The 18,397-nt window shown below is 55.5% G+C and overlaps 1 protein-coding gene across 1 annotated transcript in view; it reads right to left on the reverse strand.

Moving 5' to 3' along the window:
* RAPGEF1 (Rap guanine nucleotide exchange factor 1) overlaps nucleotides 1-18,397 on the reverse strand; it is a 107,567-nt gene that overhangs the window by 28,665 nt on the left and 60,505 nt on the right. Inside the window, exons 6-12 of the mRNA XM_077768410.1 lie at nucleotides 13,589-13,677; nucleotides 12,747-12,899; nucleotides 12,150-12,273; nucleotides 11,519-11,702; nucleotides 9,468-9,974; nucleotides 4,670-4,869; nucleotides 2,238-2,396 (exon numbers count right to left, since the gene is read on the reverse strand). Of these exons, the coding sequence (XP_077624536.1) occupies nucleotides 2,238-2,396; nucleotides 4,670-4,869; nucleotides 9,468-9,974; nucleotides 11,519-11,702; nucleotides 12,150-12,273; nucleotides 12,747-12,899; nucleotides 13,589-13,677 (1,416 nt within the window). The remainder of the gene's footprint in view (nucleotides 1-2,237; nucleotides 2,397-4,669; nucleotides 4,870-9,467; nucleotides 9,975-11,518; nucleotides 11,703-12,149; nucleotides 12,274-12,746; nucleotides 12,900-13,588; nucleotides 13,678-18,397) is intronic.

Genomic DNA, 18,397 nt, shown 5'->3' on the forward strand with positions numbered 1-18,397 from the left:
TGACACAGGCCCAGGAGCGACACAATGAGGAGACTGGGCATTACTGGCCGCTCTGAGAGCCACCCAAAGCCCTGCCCCTGGGCTCATCCCAGAACGCAAGGAGGAAGTACATAAAGAAGATGTTGGCCTCGGGCGCCTGGGGGGCTCAGTCCGGTAAGCGTCTGACTTCAGCTCAGGTCATGATCTCACAGTTCATGAGTTTGAGCCCCGTGTCAGGCTCTGGGCTGACAGCTCAGAGCCTGCAGCCTGCTTCAGATTCTGTGTCTCCCTCTCTCTCTCTCTGCCCCTCCCCTGCTTGCTCTCTTTCTCAAAAACAAACATCTAAAAAAAAAAAAAAAAGATGTTGGCCTTGTGATACACCACCGTTCTCAGGGTTCAAACATTTCCAACCTTCAGGCCATTACCAAATTACCAACAGCTCTGGAGGTGGGGGGAGAGGGGGAGGCTTTCCTTTTATGAAAGCAAGCACCCTGAGTAGCACTCCCTCGGGCTCTGCTGTGGAGTTGGTGCTGTGAGTGTGGTCTTGCTGATGCGAGGTGCCCTGAGCCTCCCCTACGTTCCTGGGGCTGGAAACTCGGACATACTCACGCCTAAGCATCATTAAAACCCCCTCAAACTTCCATCAACTCCGGAGCAAACAGTGCAGCTCACTGACAGCCCCCCAAGCCCAAACTGTTCAAAAGGGACATTGTGGACACTTTCTTAGGATAACTCACACTTTCCTTCTGTTCACAGAGGGGGAAAAACAGTCAAGAGCTAGATTGTCTACAGGCCAAGTTTTGCACCATCTGTGAAAGGAGCTCGCCAGAAGTGCCCGCTGAGGAAACAGAGGGCGTCTGTGTNCTGGGCCTTTCTAGAGCAAGCACGGGGCTGCTGAGGAGCCTAACTCTCAGGAGTTAGGCCCCAGCTCCCGGAGGAGCAGTGCATTCCTCTCCTCAGGCAGGACTGTCTTGAGCTGGGCCCTGGATGGGCGGTTCCCAGAGATGGAAACCAGACAAGCCCACACTGGGAACCCTCTCTCTGAGAGTCACCAGGTCAACCTCACTGGTTTTAGAAGGAAAAGGAAGTCCATCTGGGGGGACCATTAGGTCAAGCCTCATGCACAGAATTAGGACAGAGCAGAGACCAGGATCCAGAACTCTGAGAGCAAGTGCTGTGATAGTAAACTTTCTAAGCCGACTATGTGCCTGGCGGTTTCCTAGGATTTTACGTAATCTCTCACAGTCACAAAATAAGAGACAAGTAAAAAGCATAACCTCAATGGAAGGGAGTGGAGGTCAGGAAGGGGAAGTCAATCACCCAAAGGCAGAAATTGATTTTAAGGAGAACCCAAACAAAACCCTGTCCACGTTCTATGCCTGCTGCTCGGTCCCATTTTAACAAATAAAAGGGACAGTGTAGCCCTTTCGGTTCCTGGACAGATGGAGATTCCAGTAAAAGACAACAGAGCAGCACTGGGCCTCCTCGAGTGTGAGTGTCCCCTAAGTTTCAGCAGTAAACTGCTTACAGAAATGGCTGCACCCCTTCCCTTCCCGGGTCCACGTCTGGCCCTCTGCAATGTGATTTGGCAGCAGCCCCCTCGCAAGAGGCCAGCCTGGATTCAGGGAGTCGGGTAGATTCCGCCTCTTCAAGGCTGGTGGGTCATGGGGACCACAGCCAAATCAGCCAGCGGTCCCGGCTGAGGTTCCCGAGAGGTTAGCGAGGCCAGCCAAAATCAGATCGGCCAGCACCCTGCCGACCCGTGTCCTAAGCGATGACAAGTGGTTACTGCCATTTTAAGCCACTGGGTTTTGGAACGGTTTGTCACGCAGCAAAGGTTAACGGGCAGGGCCCCCAGACCCAGACCCCATCACGCCCTGGTAAAGCCTGCTCTCCTCAGCCTTGCTTCTCCTGGGAAGACTAGTTCTTCTTCAAAACAGAACACTTACAGGGCTGACCCAAGGCCCGACGGGAGATCAAAATAAAAAGACCAAAACATCTCTGCCGGTTTATGCCTGAGTGGTGAGGCTCAGAGTAGGGCTGCTAACGTTTCCCCATCCCTACCCCCACCTCGCCCACCCCAACACTCCACACAGTCCTTAGGCCACAGAGAACCAACCACACACGCCCCTTCCCCTCTAGCGCAGGGTGTGCAGAAGAGTCCGGCCTGGGCAGGAGCACACACACCAGCAGGCACAGGCGACAAACTAAAGATCGCACTCACGTTTCCAAGCAAAGAGCAGCAGGGAGCGACTCACCGAGGGCACAGGCAAGTTGCCGTGCCGGCTGAGAAAGGAGTTAGAGACGGACACACTGATGCCCTGAGTGGCACTGCCGTCCTCGGGGATGAAGGCCACTTTAGTTTGCTGGACACAGTAGGAGACAGAGGAGAAGGAAGAAGCAGCATAGGAGGCCTGCTGGACAGAAGGGACGAGAGAGAAGACAGGGAAGGAGGGAGAAAAGCAGAGAACGGTCAGGCAGGTACACGAGACGCCTACACAGGCCGCTGCCTAGCTCTGCCTGGACATCTGGGATGGCTTCTTGGCTCAGCTTAGGAGTCAAAGATGCCTGTCGAAGTCCACCCGGACAAGAGGGTGCCCTCCTTCACCTCCCTGTGACAGATTTAAAAAGCTAACCTCTGTATAAGCGGCATCCACTGGAAGTGGCTGGAAGGTGGAAGGAGGCCGAGAGGGCCTGGAGCCTGCGTACCCGGCTCTGGACCCCATCTCTTCCACTTACTACTCAGGGCCTCTTCCTACCCTGTGGGAGCAGCCCATGCAGTTATTATGCTCCAGAGGACTGCACGGACTCCTGGGACCAGGCCAACCGGCTCTGAACCTGGGCCTCACCATTCGTGACCTGCTTGGCCTCAGGCATCATTTAAAGCTATCTGTGCCTCAGGCTCATCATCTGTAAAGTGGGGACAAAGCTGTCTAGGGCCGTGTACGTGTAAGGCACTCAGAACCATGCCTGCCACGCCATACGAGGGCTCACGGGTACAATTACTTGCTGGTAAAACAGAGACAATCGTCCCTGCACCTGCACTTGAGAGGGGGCACGCTGAGCAGCCGGCATGGGGCACATCACATGCAGCGCCCAGGGTTCAGTCAGAGTTGGGCTCGGTCCCCGGACCTTCTGCTTCCAGCAGGGGGTGGGCTCCAGTTAAGTCACTGTGGCTTTCTCAGCCTCAGTTTACTTAACGTGGGGGTGACAGAGGTTGTGGAGAGGATCACGGGAAATCAAACAGAAGCCCCCCATGCTGACACTCGGAGGCGTTCAGCGGAGTGTCTGCCCCTCTGCTGAGCCCTCGCTACCGCCGGGCTGGCGTGGTGCGGTGCCCCGCGGGCGCTCCCAGACGGGCTCGGAGTCCAAGCGTGCTCACTAGGGATCTGTGTGAAGCCTGTGGGCTCCACGGTGCAGGGAAAATGCCTGCCGGCGACCAGCGGGCACCTGTGGACACTGGCAAGAGGGGCTGAGACTCTCAGGTCTCCACGAAGTCTGGTTTGGCTGCTCAACCAAACCATCTGGTTAGGTTAGGGGGTCCCTGGGGCAGGCATTTCTATTTCCACGGTAAAGATCCCTTTTTGAAACATTTTCAGAGTAATTTAGATTCACATCGGGGCATATTCGGGTGTCTGTGGGGGTGGGGGTGAAGGACTGAGACCCTGAGTCTAAGTCGTGAGACACGCCTAGACAGTGGCAGGCCTAGGGCCCAGGGCGGGCGCCGCCTTTCTTCTGCGAGAGCAGCCTGTCTCCCAGGGCTGGGCGCACTTCTGCCTGGTCGGCCCCTGAATGTCCTGAATGCGGGCTCGGGGCCCCTGCGGGCAGGGTTGGGGAGTAACCCGGGGACCCTGGTTGTCCGGTCAGCAGCTGGTTCCCAGCACCTCTGTGTCCTGTCACGGCGGACGCAAGACGGCCAGCCAGCCGGTCACCTCTGCGGTGGGAACACTACCAGGCTGGCCAGGCTATGACCGAAACAGCACGTGCAGCTCTGAACAAGTTGAGAATCCCCTCCCGAGGTGCCCTCCTCCTGGAAAACACGGCCAGATGGGATGCTCGGATTCTACGGGCTGATCCCGGGTCCATACCAGGCGGTCAGGACACGGGCAGCAGGGAGGACGGGGTTCACACACCCCTGCCTGGGCCAGAGCCTCGTGTGCCGCCCACGCAGGAAAGCCTGGCCTCTGTGCCGACCTGGGTGTCGTTACCTACGGGGAATCCTCACACGCGAGTGCTCTCGGGGGAGGAAGGGAGCGTGCTGGGAACACAGAACTGCTCTGTTTCAGGCCATCATGCTCCAATAGAGCTTGTTTCCATGGGGCCGTCCCTGGCCAGGGCGGGGTGTCAGTCAGTCTGTGGAGCGAGGCCATTATGTAAATCAGGGCCACAGATGGCCATACACAGACCGTGCCCTGTGCTTCGATGGAGTCCCTCCTTTCTGGGAGGTCTATAGTGGAGCCAAAGAAGAGAGAAAAAAAATCCAAGAGACTGTCAGCAGAGAGAGCAAACATGCTGCGTACAAGCCAGGCCCAGCAGCAGGGGCAGCCGGGGAAGCGAAGGCGCCACCGCCCCGGGCGGGGAGACCAGGCAGTGGGAGGCTGCGGCCGGTGGGCTCGTCTAGAGGAAGTGAAAGCAGCCTGTGGGACCCGGCGCGGCACGCACGGCGCCCCGGAAGTCGAGAGGGGCTTACCAGCTGCCGCTGCTTGGGGGGCAGGGCAGGGGGCGGGGCCAGCTCCTGCGGGGCCTCGGCGCTGAACGAGTCGTTGAAGCCGTACACCTCCATGAGGAGCTTGTTCTTCTGCTGGTAGATGTGCTCGTTCTGCGGCGTCTGGTAGAACATGGACGGCTGCGGCTCCGAGTAGTCCTCCAGCAGCTGCATGTAGGCCAGCACTGCGAGACAGAGAGGGCCGGGCCTGCGCCGTGACCGGGTGCCGCCAGCGCACCCTCTCCCCACACCCACCGGCCCCGCGGGGCGAGGCCCACGGGAGACTCCCAGGGGGCGGGGCGGGCGCTACAACAGCCAGAAGTTATGGGAACACGACAAGAGGGAGCCCTATGTACACTGAGGCTCAGGCTGGCGCGACCCTGCAGGCTGGGTGACTGACGGGTGGGGCTCTGGTGGAGCCGGTGACAGCGGGGAGGCCGGGACACGCGGGAACCCCCTGTACTTTCTGCTCAGTGTTGCTGAGCTCTAAGAAATAAAGCCTCTTTTTGAAAAAGCGTACTGGGGCCCCACCTCCCTGCTGACAAGGCCTGGGGGTCTCCAGGCCCCGTTCCCACTCTCCCCCCAGGTGCGCACTCTCCCTCCGGAAGGACTTCCGCACCGAGCCTACAGGCCGGCAAAGGCCAAGGCCGGGCCGGAGGGTCCGGTGAGCAGAGCGTAGCTGGCAAGGGGAGACGGGAAGGAGCGAGGCAGTCGCCTGGGAGGTCACGAGGCTGCGGGAAAGGGGCAAGGACGGCCCGCTGGCGAGAAGCAGCAAAGGGCTCTGCTCGGGGCCCGCCTGCCGCTGCGGTGCCACGAGAAAACAACTCCAGGGCCTCTGCGCTCGTTCAGGTGAAGGACTGCGCTGTGGGCAAACGTGGTGAGAGTGGCTTGATGCAGGATATACTTTTAAAGCAGATGCAACTGGATTTCCTGCCCTTTGCTGGAGCTGAAGCCCCGGGAAGGCAGGCCCCGTGTCCGTCGGGACCGCTGCTGCGTCACCAGCACCTGACGCACCGCAGGTGTGCACAGGTATTTGCAGAATGAAGGAGTGAATGAAACACACGGCCTCTGGCCCTACCGCGGGACCTGCTGAGCCGGGCGATGGCCCTGGGGCGGGTCCTGTAAAGCACCCGGTGGGTGAACGAGAAGTAACAGCCACTACACACCTTCTCCCCCTCCAGCTGAGAGGACTCAGAACGAACGTCCTCAGGGAGATACAAACGGTGAAAAAAGACATGCTTGAGTTCAAACATGTGCGCCCTCTCCTCCCTAAACATCCTTTCAGAAACGCCAGCCCTTGCCACCCTGCCACCTGACGCCGAGCGGCTGCCCGCGGTGGCACAGCCTGTAGCTGCACGGCCTCCCAGGGACGGGCTCCCTTGCCCGAGCTGTGTGGCGTCACCGCCAGCGGCCCCGGCAGGGGACGCCAGCAGGGGCCTCACCCATGTGGGGAGGCGAGGCGTTGCAGGGGCCCATCCTCGCAGGCACCCTTTCCTGAGGCAGGCGCAGAGCCCTCAGCCCCCGTGTGGGAGCACCGGTGTGCGCCTCACTCCTGACTTTTGGGGTGATCCGAGCCCCACCTCCAGAGCCAGCCCCTTCTGGAGACTCCACAGGTTCAGGGAGAGTGACGGTGTGGGCCTGTGTCCGGCTCTTTGGCATCCTAACGAAGGCCTTCTCCAGCCCCCAGATCTGTGGGACTAGAAACGGCACCTGACACTCCCCATGGCAAGGTCTGGGTCAAGGCCAGCCTGGAACGCGGTGCTGCCTCTCCTATTGTCTCAGCAGTGGAGGAAGCGGCTGAGAGCAGGGACTTCCCTGTCAACATCAACAGGCCCATGGTTGAAGGGCAGGTGCTTTATGTGTCCGTGATTCACGAGCTGGGAGCGGGGGCCGATCAATGTCCTTACAGGGCTGCTGTGCTCATGCCAGAGGGGAGCTGGTGACGACGGGAGCTGGGAAGGAAAAGGGCCCGGGTTTGGAAGCCAGGGAACTCCAGTGTGCGTGCGGCAGGCACGGGGCCACCAGCGAAGGCACCGCCTGGAGCTGGGCACTGTCCTCTCGGGTCATGTCACAGGTGCTAAGAGCATGTGCTAGACCCCAGGAAAAAGCGGCCAGAATAATTTTGCAGGGCTTAATCCTGTATTTTCAAATAGCCTCAACATTGAGGGTAGACAAGAAATGCCTTTCTGTAGGGATGTCTTCTGACGTCCTGCACTGAAGGGGGGAGTTAAAGTAATCTACTTTATTTAAAAGGATCCATACGAGGGTCTTTGCTCCAACAAGCACCGAGCGCGGGCCGGTGAAGGCATCTCACCCAGAGGGCACGGCTGCCACCGGGGCAGCTCACCGTCTCCCCTCCCCCCCAGCCCCATGAGGCTTTCCTCCCATGCGGCACCAACACCATGAGGTCCCAGAGGAAGATCCAAGCCTCTGAAGGGGTCCCCACACGCCTACCAAATGCTCCCTACAAAGACGGCACATGCCCCTCTTTGGTAGGGACTCAAACGGGAAGCTTGAAGACCTGAACTGACGAAGTTCTTGCTGACCAAGCAGAGCAAAGCAGTGGGGCTCACGACTGTCAAGGACTAAGAAGAGGGATCCGCTTCAAAGGCAGCCCAAGGGCTCAGAGAAGGGAGTGGCCGGCATCACTGGGAATGCCCGCAGGCTGGCGCTCCCCGCGGGCACCCAGGGCAGTGGTTAGGCAGGGCTTGGGGGCACAAGGGGCTCGGGGGGCCACCTCAGCAAGAGGGGCTGAGGACCCCAAAGATGTCAGTGCCATCCAAAGGAGTAGGACATTGTAACTCCAGGACTGGGTGTGCACGAGCCCGTCCGCATGAGCCACATACGGGGATGACGTCCATCTCCTGCCTCCTCTCAGAGTAACCGTGCAAGTTTCCCACTGGGGCAAAGCCTGGAACTCCCCAAGGGTCCCCCCAGGGAGGGAGGAGCTGACTGGAGACTAGGGCTGTGCCTCAAGTTTGGGGTCCTTGCACAGGGTGAGGAAATGACTCCCAGCTGCCTGGGGGTCACTACTGAAACCCATACAGTCTCCATAAAGGAGGGCCGGACCCCTTCCTTCTTAGTGTGGGAGGCGGTGCGTCACGCAGGGAGAACACAGGCCTGCCCTGAAGCCCACATCTGCCACCCGCTTGCCTGGCAACCCTGGCAAGGCTCAGGCCCTTTGCGTTTCCATGTCTTCATCTATCAAATGGGCACCAATATCCCTGCCTGACCAGGGTGTAAGGATGAAATACGACGGCATGGGGAGCTTTAGCCCAGGGTACGCCACATCTTAAGCTTTTAGTAGTTTTTCAAGGTTTGCAGACACAAGTGCTGCAGACACGATGGAGGAAATAAAGCCTAAAAATAGCTGTCTAAATTAACACAAGGTATTTTCAGTCACCGGAGACTTGAGGCTGTCGGAAAGGCAGGGGCAGACAACTCCCCCTTTCCTCCTCCTCTCTACAGCCCCTGCACGCCCTGACCTGCTCTAAGAGCTGAGGAGAGGAGGCCCCTGGCTCCACGGCCAGGCACCACACGTCTGTTGTGGTCTGCACCGATGCAATCCCCACCCTGCGTTCTGGGTTTGGATAAGGGAAGGGAAGGGAGTGGGAAGGGAACGGGAAGGAAAAGGTGTGAGCCCAGGACGGCACACCGGTCAAGTCAAGGTAAGGTGGGTGGAGGGGAAGGGCCACCTGCTCGTGCAGAGGGAGACATTCCTGGCACTGCCATTGGTGACTCCCGCCAGTAGTGCCCTGTCTTCTCCTGAGTGAATGACAGATGGGAACGACATCATCAGCCCTGCAGGGGCAGCTTTCCCTTCAGTGGGGACACCATGCCACCCAGGGTATGACCCAAGCTGGCTGACACCCAGCAAGGAGCTGGGCAACGAGGCCCATCCGGCTGCCCTCGGGGCCATCCTTGCCGTGTTTAACCAGGCCAGGTCTCCCCTTCTTTGAGAGTGGGCCCCATTCTAGCTGGGGCCAATCAGATGTTCTCATTTGGGAACCTGGAAAGGAGATTCAAGTCCTAGTTGGCAGAAGTTCTCTGCTGGATGCTTCGACAGAGGCCGGGGAATCCTGGGACCGTGTGGCCCACACAAGCACACACACATCCGATCGGTGGCAGCCAGTGCCCGGAGGGCCAAGCAGTGGGGAGAGGGGGAGGGCAGGGTGGAGCACCCGGTGACTGGGAGCCGTTGCGGGGACAGGAAAACAATCTCCAGTAGAACTCGACTTAGGAATCTGACGGCAACTTTACGGTGGGAAAACACAAAGATCTAAAATTTTAGCCCCATCCCTGGGCCCTAATAACGTCGTATAATTAAAAATACATGGTCTAAGAAATGTCATTAGCAAGCGCAACCAGGTACCCTCAGATTCCAAGTCACCCCACGTCTGCAAACAGGAGACAGAGGGGGTACCTGGGACCCGTCTAAACAGCAACCGCACACTCTCTTGGGTATCCTCAGAAAACCCCTCAGGGGCGTGGTGAGCTCTAAGTTCGAATGTCCATCCTGTTTTACCCATAGGTCGCTGTGTGCTCCAGCCAGACTCTCGGGCCCCGCGAAGGCTTGGCCCCAGATTTTAGAGGAGCCGCAAGGACAGGGCGGCTTACCAGGCTCTAAAACCACCACCAATACTGACAACACCAGGCCCCTGGACGTGTCCACGCGCTGCGGGCCCTAGCTTTTCTGAAACCGTGAGGCCCGGTGCTGGAATGAAACACACCGCCACTTTAGCTCACGAACGTGCTTCCTGACACGAGCGGGACGAAAGCTTACTGTGCTTGTTTTTCTTCTCCGGCAGAGGAGGCGGTTTTTCTGGGTCACCCGACGTTTCAGGAACAGTGAAATCACCCACAAACTCGACAGAGGCCGAGGAGCCTCCTTGCTGGAAGGGGAGAACAGCAGCGAAGGGCGTGAAGGGGACGGGCTGGGCCGCGGCGGGGTTCCGCAGGTCGTCCTCGGAGATGTTGTCGTACTGAGAGGGGTGTCGCTCGTAGGACACCCTGCAGCCGGAGCTGTCTGTGGTCTGTGAGGCTGCGCTCCTGCGCTTCTTCTCAGGGAGAGCAGGGGGCATGTCCGTCTGTGGTCCTGGAGCCGGGGGCCCCTCTGGCTGCGGACAGCCGCCGGGTCCCGAAGGCAGCTGGAAGGGATGGCCGAGGAATGGGGGCCCAGACTCTCCCAAGGACTCCGGCAGCGGGCTAAGGTTACAGGCCACTTGCTGAGGTATCTGGTCTGCGTTAGAGAGGTCTTGCTGAAGGAATTCGTAGTCGGGGTCATAGTGATCTGTGTTTGTGACAGGAAGCACATTAGGCGTCAGCCACAAGGTCCCATGGAAAGAAACAATCTCCATCTCTCCCCTTAACCCAATCCCATTCATCACAGGGCGAGAACATACGACTCCCATCTCGTCTCTGTGCTTCACCCTATATTCCTTATTCTCCCTGCTTACAGAAGTCAAACCAAATGGGAATACGGCTGTTTGAAATCTTGTTCTTTAGATTTTCCTGTATCGTTTGAATCTCTTACTTAGGAAAAAAAAAAAAAAAAGCAGGGTGCCTGGGGGGGCTCAGTCGATTGGGCTTCTGACTTCGGCTCAGGTCTCAATTTCACGGTTTGTGGGTTCAAGCCCCGTGTCGGGCTCTGTTAGCCGTGCTAACAGCTCAGAGCCTGGAGCCTGCTTTGGATTCTGTGTCTCCCTCCCTCTCTGCCCTTCCCTCACTTGTGCTCTGTCTCTCAAAAATAAATAAAAATGTTAAAAAAAAAAAAACAAGAAGAAAAACGTGCGACCACTGTAGGAAATGTGGCAAAAAAATAAAAATCATCCACAAGCCCATAACTTAATTATCATCTGCTTACAATTTGACATATCTCCCTAAATGTTTTCCCCCGCCAGGATTCGTTTTTTAAACACCCAACTGAGAAAATACCATGTCAGTGGTCTTAGATTTTGGCCATCAATTGACGTATTATGACTGATTTTTCATAGCTATGTATCAGTCCACCAAGCGGATGTATGACGATTCATCGGATTTCTGACCACTGACTAGTTAGATGGCTTCTAGTCTCTACCACTGCTCCCAGTAATGCTGGGATTAATCTCCCGGGACAGATCTTGCTATAGGGACACCTGGATGACGTAGTCAGTTAAACGTCTGACTTTTGATCTCAGCTCAGTTCATGACCTCATGGCTCCTGAGATGGAGCCCTGCGTCAGGCTCTGTGCTGATGGCTTGGAGCCTGCTAATTCTCTCTCTTCCTCTCTCTGCCCCTTCCCCAGTTGAGCTCGTGCACGCTCTCTCTCTCTCAAAATAAACATTAAAAAAAGGAAGAGATCTTGCTATAAATTTCTGATTACGTTAATTATGTTAAGGCAAACTCTCCAAGTGAACTGTCCAGCTCATGGGCATGACCAGCTTCACGCTCTTGGAACCTCCCGCCAAGCTACCTTTCGGACTCTCCTCCGGCCCCCGTGGCACGTGCTCAGCACCGACCGGGAGGTCAGCATGTGCTGCTCACTTGCCCTCAGCCTCTGTCCAAAGCCGCCAGGGCCTCTCCGCTTCATCTACAGCTCTGAGCACAGATGGCTCTTAGTTTTGGCAATGGGAGTCAGATTACACACAGACGGATTCACCACAGTAACAGCCACCATCTGAGCATCACCTATGCGGCTTCCCATGGTTATTTCATTTAAACTCAACCTCCTGGAGACAGACGGAGATTGGTACCCTCATCTTGCAGTTGAAGAAACAGATCGGGGTCGTGTGACCCCCAAAGCGGCCACCAAGAAGTGACGAGACGGGAGAGGCGACAAGGGAGCCTGAGCCCACCTAGTGTTTCACAGCTTGTGTTCCGGGAGCACTGCCCGCTGTCCCTGTCCAGAGAGGACAGCTGCTCGTCTGACTTGCTGAGCTTGCCCACGCTGCTGCGGGGGGACAGGCGGGGCGACTCTCCGCCGTATGAGTGGCTGCCTCCTGACAGCCGCCTCTGTGCAGAACAGTCCACGTCAAAGTCCTGGCGCGGAAAAATAAAACACAGGCCTAAGTCACTTCTGAGAAATGGCGGCCGAGCCCAGTGGGGAGGAATCAGTACGCGGACTCGGAGGAGGACGTTGCCAAGCTCAGACGCCGGCTGCGACGGCCTGTCTTCGATGTTAAGCCCTAACAAGCCGTGTCTGTGACTTCTGAGAAAGGGGCCTTTACGAGCACAGGGAGTGCGTGGCCAGCGAGGGCCCCGGGGCCAGGCTCGGATGTCCTCAGGAGGCATTCCTCGGCTCCAGCCTCCCCACCCCGGCCTCCTCCCCCACGTGGGGACTCCCACCATGTCCTGTGGTCCCGTACAGAGAAGGAACGGTCACCTCTCACTGCCGGGGGCTGAAGACCACTGGGTTTCTTTTCACAGCAGGAGCCAAATTCCCACCCCCAGAGCCTTCCTCTGCCTTTCCAGGTGGGGCGACATTACCTGCCTATTAATTCCAATGGGCAAGCTGGAACCACTGGTGGCCCGACTCATGGGGGCCACGACGGCCACTCGGGTTGGGGATGGAGCTGACTGTCTTTTCTTCGGCGGCAATGCCGGTGGAGGACTGAAACAGAGTAAGAAATCCTATCAAACTGAATAACCCAAACAGAAGCTCTTTAAAAAGGAATCCGGGTACAGAATGTGGGATTCTTTCATTATCAGACACTTGACACCTCCTTTTCACACTTTCAACTCCCCTCCCACACCAGTGATGCCAAAAGAAAACCCATCGATGCCAAGAAACCGAGACTCAGAAACATCTTTTCTTCTCCTTCCATAATAAGTTGCAGGATGGCCAAGAGGCAGGCCCCTGGGTGTTCCTGGGGGGGTGTGGCCAGCGCAGGTGCTGGGGCCGGGCTCACATCCTCCGCAGATGATCCTTCCCAGGGACGCTCACGATTCTGAGGCTCCTAAAGAGCGAGGGGCTGGGTTCCAAGTCTTACCCTAATGGCACCATCTTCCTTGAGGTTCATCTACCCGTCCATTCACCAGATTATATCATAAGTAGAAGAGGGTGCTAGAAAAATAAAAAATTACCTATTATCAACCACCCGGATGCCAGGTAAGGGGGGCTTGGGGGGCGCGACCTCTTCATCTGTAGAGTCTGGAAGTAGCTCGGCCGACTGGGACAGGCCACTTGTCTTGTTTAGAATCTCCATCTCTCGATCTGTCAGGGGGACCTCAGACTGGCTGGAGGATGAGAAGAACCCGGGATTACAGAAGGTTACAGAGCACACAGAGGTCCCGGGAGGGGCAGGATGTGACCAGGGCATGGGACCGAGGCATGACACCAGGCCGAGTGACAGGAGCCCTGGACATTGAGCCTGGAGCTCCAGGGCACAGATGGGGCTTCGAGTCTGGTTTGATCAGGAGTTTGGCCAAAGCCCCTTGACCGCATCTCAGTTTCCTTGTCTGTAAGAGGAAACCTCAGAAGACATGATCTAAAGGCTCCCTAAAGGCTCCAAATTGCTATGTTTTCTATTTTTACTAGGGGCTTGTAGCAGAAATGGTCACAAGGCCTTAAAACTGTCCCCGTTGCTCTGAGTTTACTTTCCTGATGAAGCTCAGTACTCTCAAGTCAAATCCCCAAAACCCAACCCTCCCAAGTTCTTTCCAATGACGAAGGGGAGTGGCTCAGGAAAAGCGCAGGTATGGGTCATGGGCACGCTCACGTCGTATCCTGAGAATGAGTCACACTGACTTCTAACCCTGAGATCAGGCACTACTTCAGAACGTGTGTGAGCTGGACACTTTAGAGCAATAGAGGCACTTAGCCAGCAGTCACCGAAAAAGGAATGCGGGCTTCCAACCGCCTGCCTGATGGGGGCTCACGTTCTCTCCCAAGTGACCAGTGACTGGAAGCGTGAGTCAGAACTCACCCGTCGGGTCTGCAGGCTGGGGAACTGGGCTTCACTGGGCTGGTTGGAGACGGATGCCCCTGCTTCTCGATGGTAAGTCTGACCAGCTCCTGTACCCCACACAAGAGAGAAGCCATGAGGTGCTACCGTAGCTCATCGTTGCTCGGTTCTCAGCACAAGGTCGGTCAGCTGTCTGTCTTCTGCCCAGCCTCTTTTTGTGCCCACAGATTTCCCGCACACCGTCAACGCAAGGACAGTTTGATTTAGACAATTTGCACAACTTCCCAAAATGTCCCTACCCTCCAAAAGTACCTGCAGAGCATGTTGAGAAGTTTCAAGATACATAAAGGTACTTCCTCTTGGAAGGGGGAAATGACAAACCCGCTGTCTCAAAATGACTAAGTTTAACACAGAAATTACATTCCAGCGGAACAGATGCCTGGCCAGTTTGCGGCGGGGAGAACTACTCTTTAGTTCCTGCAAGCCATGAATTACATCAGATAACGTGCAGGGCGCTGCTTATGCTGAGGAGCAAACCTCCAGGGTGGGGAGGGTGGTTTCCCAGAGTGAGGGGGTCCTGGGCGCGGCGGCAGCTGGGATCCTGAGATGACTGGCTGGCATCTTTGTTGACTGACAGAGAGTTAACAGCCTATGACCCAGCAGGGACACGACTTGGGAAAATATATCTTTTTAAACAGAAAAAGAAAAGATCAGGGCCTGCTTGGTTTTTTTCTCAATTAGAATGCAATTTCCCCCAGTATGATGGGGTCTGATGATCACAAATACCCACGTAAGCACCACTCAAAAAGTACCAAATGTTTCCGCTGCTTTCTCTGGTGCCTCTGCCCCCCCTAACCCCAGCCGTGGTTTTACTTCTATTTCGTAGATTACATTTGCCCAGAACTTGATATAAATGGAACCGTTACAGTATGTACACTCCTGCATCCATCTTTTTTTTCTAATTTTTAAAAAAATCTTTATTTTTGAGAGAGAGAGAGAGAGAGAGAGAGAGAGAGCGCGCGAGTGAGCATGTAGGGGAGGACCGGAGAGAGAGAGGGAGACACAGACTCTGAAGCAGGCTCCAGGCTCTGAGCTGGCAGCACAGAGCCCAATGCAGGGCTCAAACCCACGAACTCATGGTCTGAGCCGACATCGGACGCTTAACCGACTGAGCCCCCAGGCACCCCATGCATCCACCTTTCCTGAACAGCTCTGTGGATATCTCACTCACATGCCGTAAAAGCCAGCCCGATGGTTTCTTGTTGGCTCACGGCTGAACTGCCCTCAGCTCTATGACTTTTCCTATTTCTGCTCTGCTACGAAAGAAACCGTGCCCATTACCAGCCCTTCCTCACTTCCACCAGCACCCGGAGCTCCGGGCAACCACTAACCTACCCTACTCTGTCTCTCTTCTGCTCCTCAGTAGGACCATCCACATTTTTGTGTGCATGAGTAATTTGTTCCTTCTGGTTGCTGAGCTATATCCCAACGTGTGCACAAACCTACATTTCTTTATCCGTCCTCCTGTTGATAGACATCTGGGTAAGACCTGCTTGTGTCTGGGGGCGGGGGCGCGGAATTCAGTCTTTCAGCATGAATACCCATTTTTAAATTACAGAGGGGGCAGCAATCAGCGTAAGTGGGCAACACCAACATGGCCCTCGGTGAGGCTGGAAAGCCTCTCCAAACGCAAAAGGCCACAACAGCAATCACAACGCATGTGCTAAGGCAGGTTAGTGTCCTCCCTCGTGCACGGATTCTTTCAGAAACATGAAAACGAGAAAAAAGACGAACACATGAAAACTAACACCAAAGAGGAAACTCACAAACATAAACGTCATGTTCATTAATCATCAGAGAAGCTCCAGCTTTGATGGTGATAAAATGGAACCTTCCAGATACGGTGGGTAGAGTAGTGCTTTGAGAGCAACCTGTTTGGAGGATGATTTGTCAGTGTCAAAATTAAATATCTGTGTTCTTTTTATAAGAATTTAGCCCAAGGAGGGGTGCCTGGGTGGCTCAGTCGGTTGAGCATCTGACTCAGGCTCAGTTAATGACCTTGCAGTCCATGAGTTCCAGCGTGGGGCTCTGCTGACAGCTCGGGGCCTGGGGTCTGCTCTGGATTCTGTGTCTCCCTCTCTCTCTGCCCCTCCCCAGTCATACTCTCTCTCTCTTTCTTTCTCTCAAAAATAAATAAACATTAAAATAAAATAAAATAAAATAAAATAATTTAGCCCAAGGAAAAGGTCATGGATGTATGCAAAAAAATAAGCTGCAAAGGATGGTCATCACAACACTGTATGTAACAGATACAATTAGACTACCCAATGCTACATAATTAAGTAGTTAACACTAGATGCAGATTATGTAAATTATGATAGCACCAAACAACAGACCACTATATTGCCAATAAAAAACTCATGAGAATATATGATGGCACAGAAAGAAAACAGAATACAATGTTAGGTGGAAAATAGCTCCAGGTGGTACAATGGCTTATATGCAATATGTTTTGTAATATGGAAACCAGAAGGGGCGCCTGGGTGGCTCAGTTGGTTAAGCATCTGGCTTCGGCTCAGGTCATGATCTCACAGTTTGTGGGTTTGAGCCCCTGCGTCGGGCTCTGTGCTGACAGCTCAGAGCCTGGAGCCTGCTTCGGATTCTGAGTCTCCCTCTCTCTCTGCCTCTCCCCAGCTCACGCTCTCTCAAAAACAAACAAACATTAACAAAAAATTTTTTTAATGGAAACAAGAATACAGGTCTAGGAAAAAAGTATGGCTATGAAATACCCTTAATTTTCTTGCTTTTGTTTATGTTTTGTAAATTTTCTACAATGAAACACATATTACTTATGAAATACTAATTAAAAAGAGAAACTACAACCGAAGGCCTGCACAGTATAACCGGGATCAGCACCGCCACCCCGGGACAGCCGGCGCCTATTCTTGGAGACACACAGAGAAGTGAGATCTTTAAGAGTTAAGTACTAGACAAAGAAAGGAGAATGTTCGTATGTTCCTGTTTTTACAACTCAGAAGTTAAATAAAATCTCACGGGCATTTAGAGACTAGCTACCCGGCTGGTGATTACGGACAGGCCGAGACAGAAAAATGGGAGACGGACGACGGGTTTAGGAGAGAGCAGGTGGTGGGAGGTGGGAGATGCAGCCTGTCACAGGGCTNAGGGCCAGAGCAGCACGTCCTGGACACCCCACATTCACATTCACTCTCTTCCCCAGGCAGGGCGAGAGAACAGACAGAAGTATGCGTCCTTGCATCTGCTGACGTAGGGAAAAATTCCACTAATTCTTCCTTGATGCACGAGCAATTATAATTAGAATGCCATCTTTCCGGAGAGGCGGCTGGGCAATGGCGCAGGGGTCACGGGATGACGGGCACGTAAGTCAAGTGCATACCCGAACTCCAAGACGGCGGCATGATCGCAATAACTCCCTTCCGCTGGGTGGCCGGCCGTGGCTGCTGGAGGGTGTCAGAGGGGCAGGCAGCTCTTCCACCCCTACCACCCTTCCAGCCCAACGGGGAGGCAGAAGAGAACGTCTAGAAGGTACGCGTATCTGGCTACTGCGCCAACAACCGTAATCTCACTCCAAGCCGGCCGTCTGGGACGCGGCAGGAGCCCGACTCCCGCTAAAGGCAGAGTCTCCAAGAGGGAGGCCAGACTTTTCAGGCCTCTCGATGCACAGGTGTGAGAGTCTGTGGAAGGCGCGCCGGGCCGCGTCCACAGCCGGCGGCTGGAAGCCACACATCTACCGGCTCACTGAAAAGCAGTCTTCGAAAGGCCAAAGGGAATGGGGAAAAGCCTCTTTCTAAGGGCATAATACTTTATTTCTGTGCTCACTGTATTCGTACTGAAAATGGTCACAGAGATGCTCCTATCTTAAGTGACCTTCAACAAGTCCAAGCAGGAGCTGTGCTTCCGCCTTCTCCCTGGCGCGAAGACGCTGCCCCTGGTGGCAGAGAGCACATGGGCTGCACCAGGAAAGGGCTCCCTACGTGCCCGTGGGCAATGCTCCTAAGGCCGGCTGCCATGCTGCCCCCGCCACAAGGCCACCATGCCGCGGCTGGTGCCCGCCCGGGCTCCTGCCCTGGGAAGCGCACCGCTCTACGAGCAGGGGCCGCCGCTCTTGCTCCCGCCTCAGCCCGGCCCCTTGCTGTCCATCCTCCGTCACTTCCTGGCCCTGTGAGTCTTCTGGGTTCAGGCCATGACAGAGCCCCTCTCTCGAATAGCTGTCCTACAACAAGTCCTTCCCTAAGGACACTGCACGGAGGCCACCAGCGGGAGTTTCCCGCGCCGAAGCGGCAGAACGAAATCACTGAGGCAGCAACAGAGCAGAGGAAGTGGCCTCCCTCTCCGGCTCAGGGAGCGCTGTGAACAGTGGGCTGGGTGCTGAGTGACTCCTGAAGTCAGCTCCCCAAGGGTCGCTCCGGCCACAAGACACTGGCTGTCCGTCCTCAAGTGGACCAAAGACAAGGCAGCCAGAGAAGACCTCAAGTTCAGTGCGGGAGGAAAAAAACTGGGCCCCGAATCTGATAAGGTTAAGTGGAAACCCCGGTGGTGCTGACCGTGAACTGCAAGTACAGGAGAAACTCCAGATGCGTCTGGCCTTAGAGAATCTAATGGCGGGAGCCCCCAGTAGCGATGACATCTCAACCCCACCGCCCAGCAGAGGGCTCCTTAGAGGACTGGCTGATTCCAGTTCTGTGGTGAGAAACATACAAGGTACCTTACAGCTCAATCATACAAAGAAAATCCAGTTAAAAAGTGTGCAAAGGACTCGAACAGACATTTTTCCAGAGAGACAGACAGACG

This window comes from Crocuta crocuta, unplaced genomic scaffold (genome assembly GCF_008692635.1).
Source record: "Crocuta crocuta isolate KB4526 unplaced genomic scaffold, BGI_CrCroc_1.0 scaffold35, whole genome shotgun sequence".
NCBI classification, from domain to species: domain Eukaryota; kingdom Metazoa; phylum Chordata; class Mammalia; order Carnivora; family Hyaenidae; genus Crocuta; species Crocuta crocuta.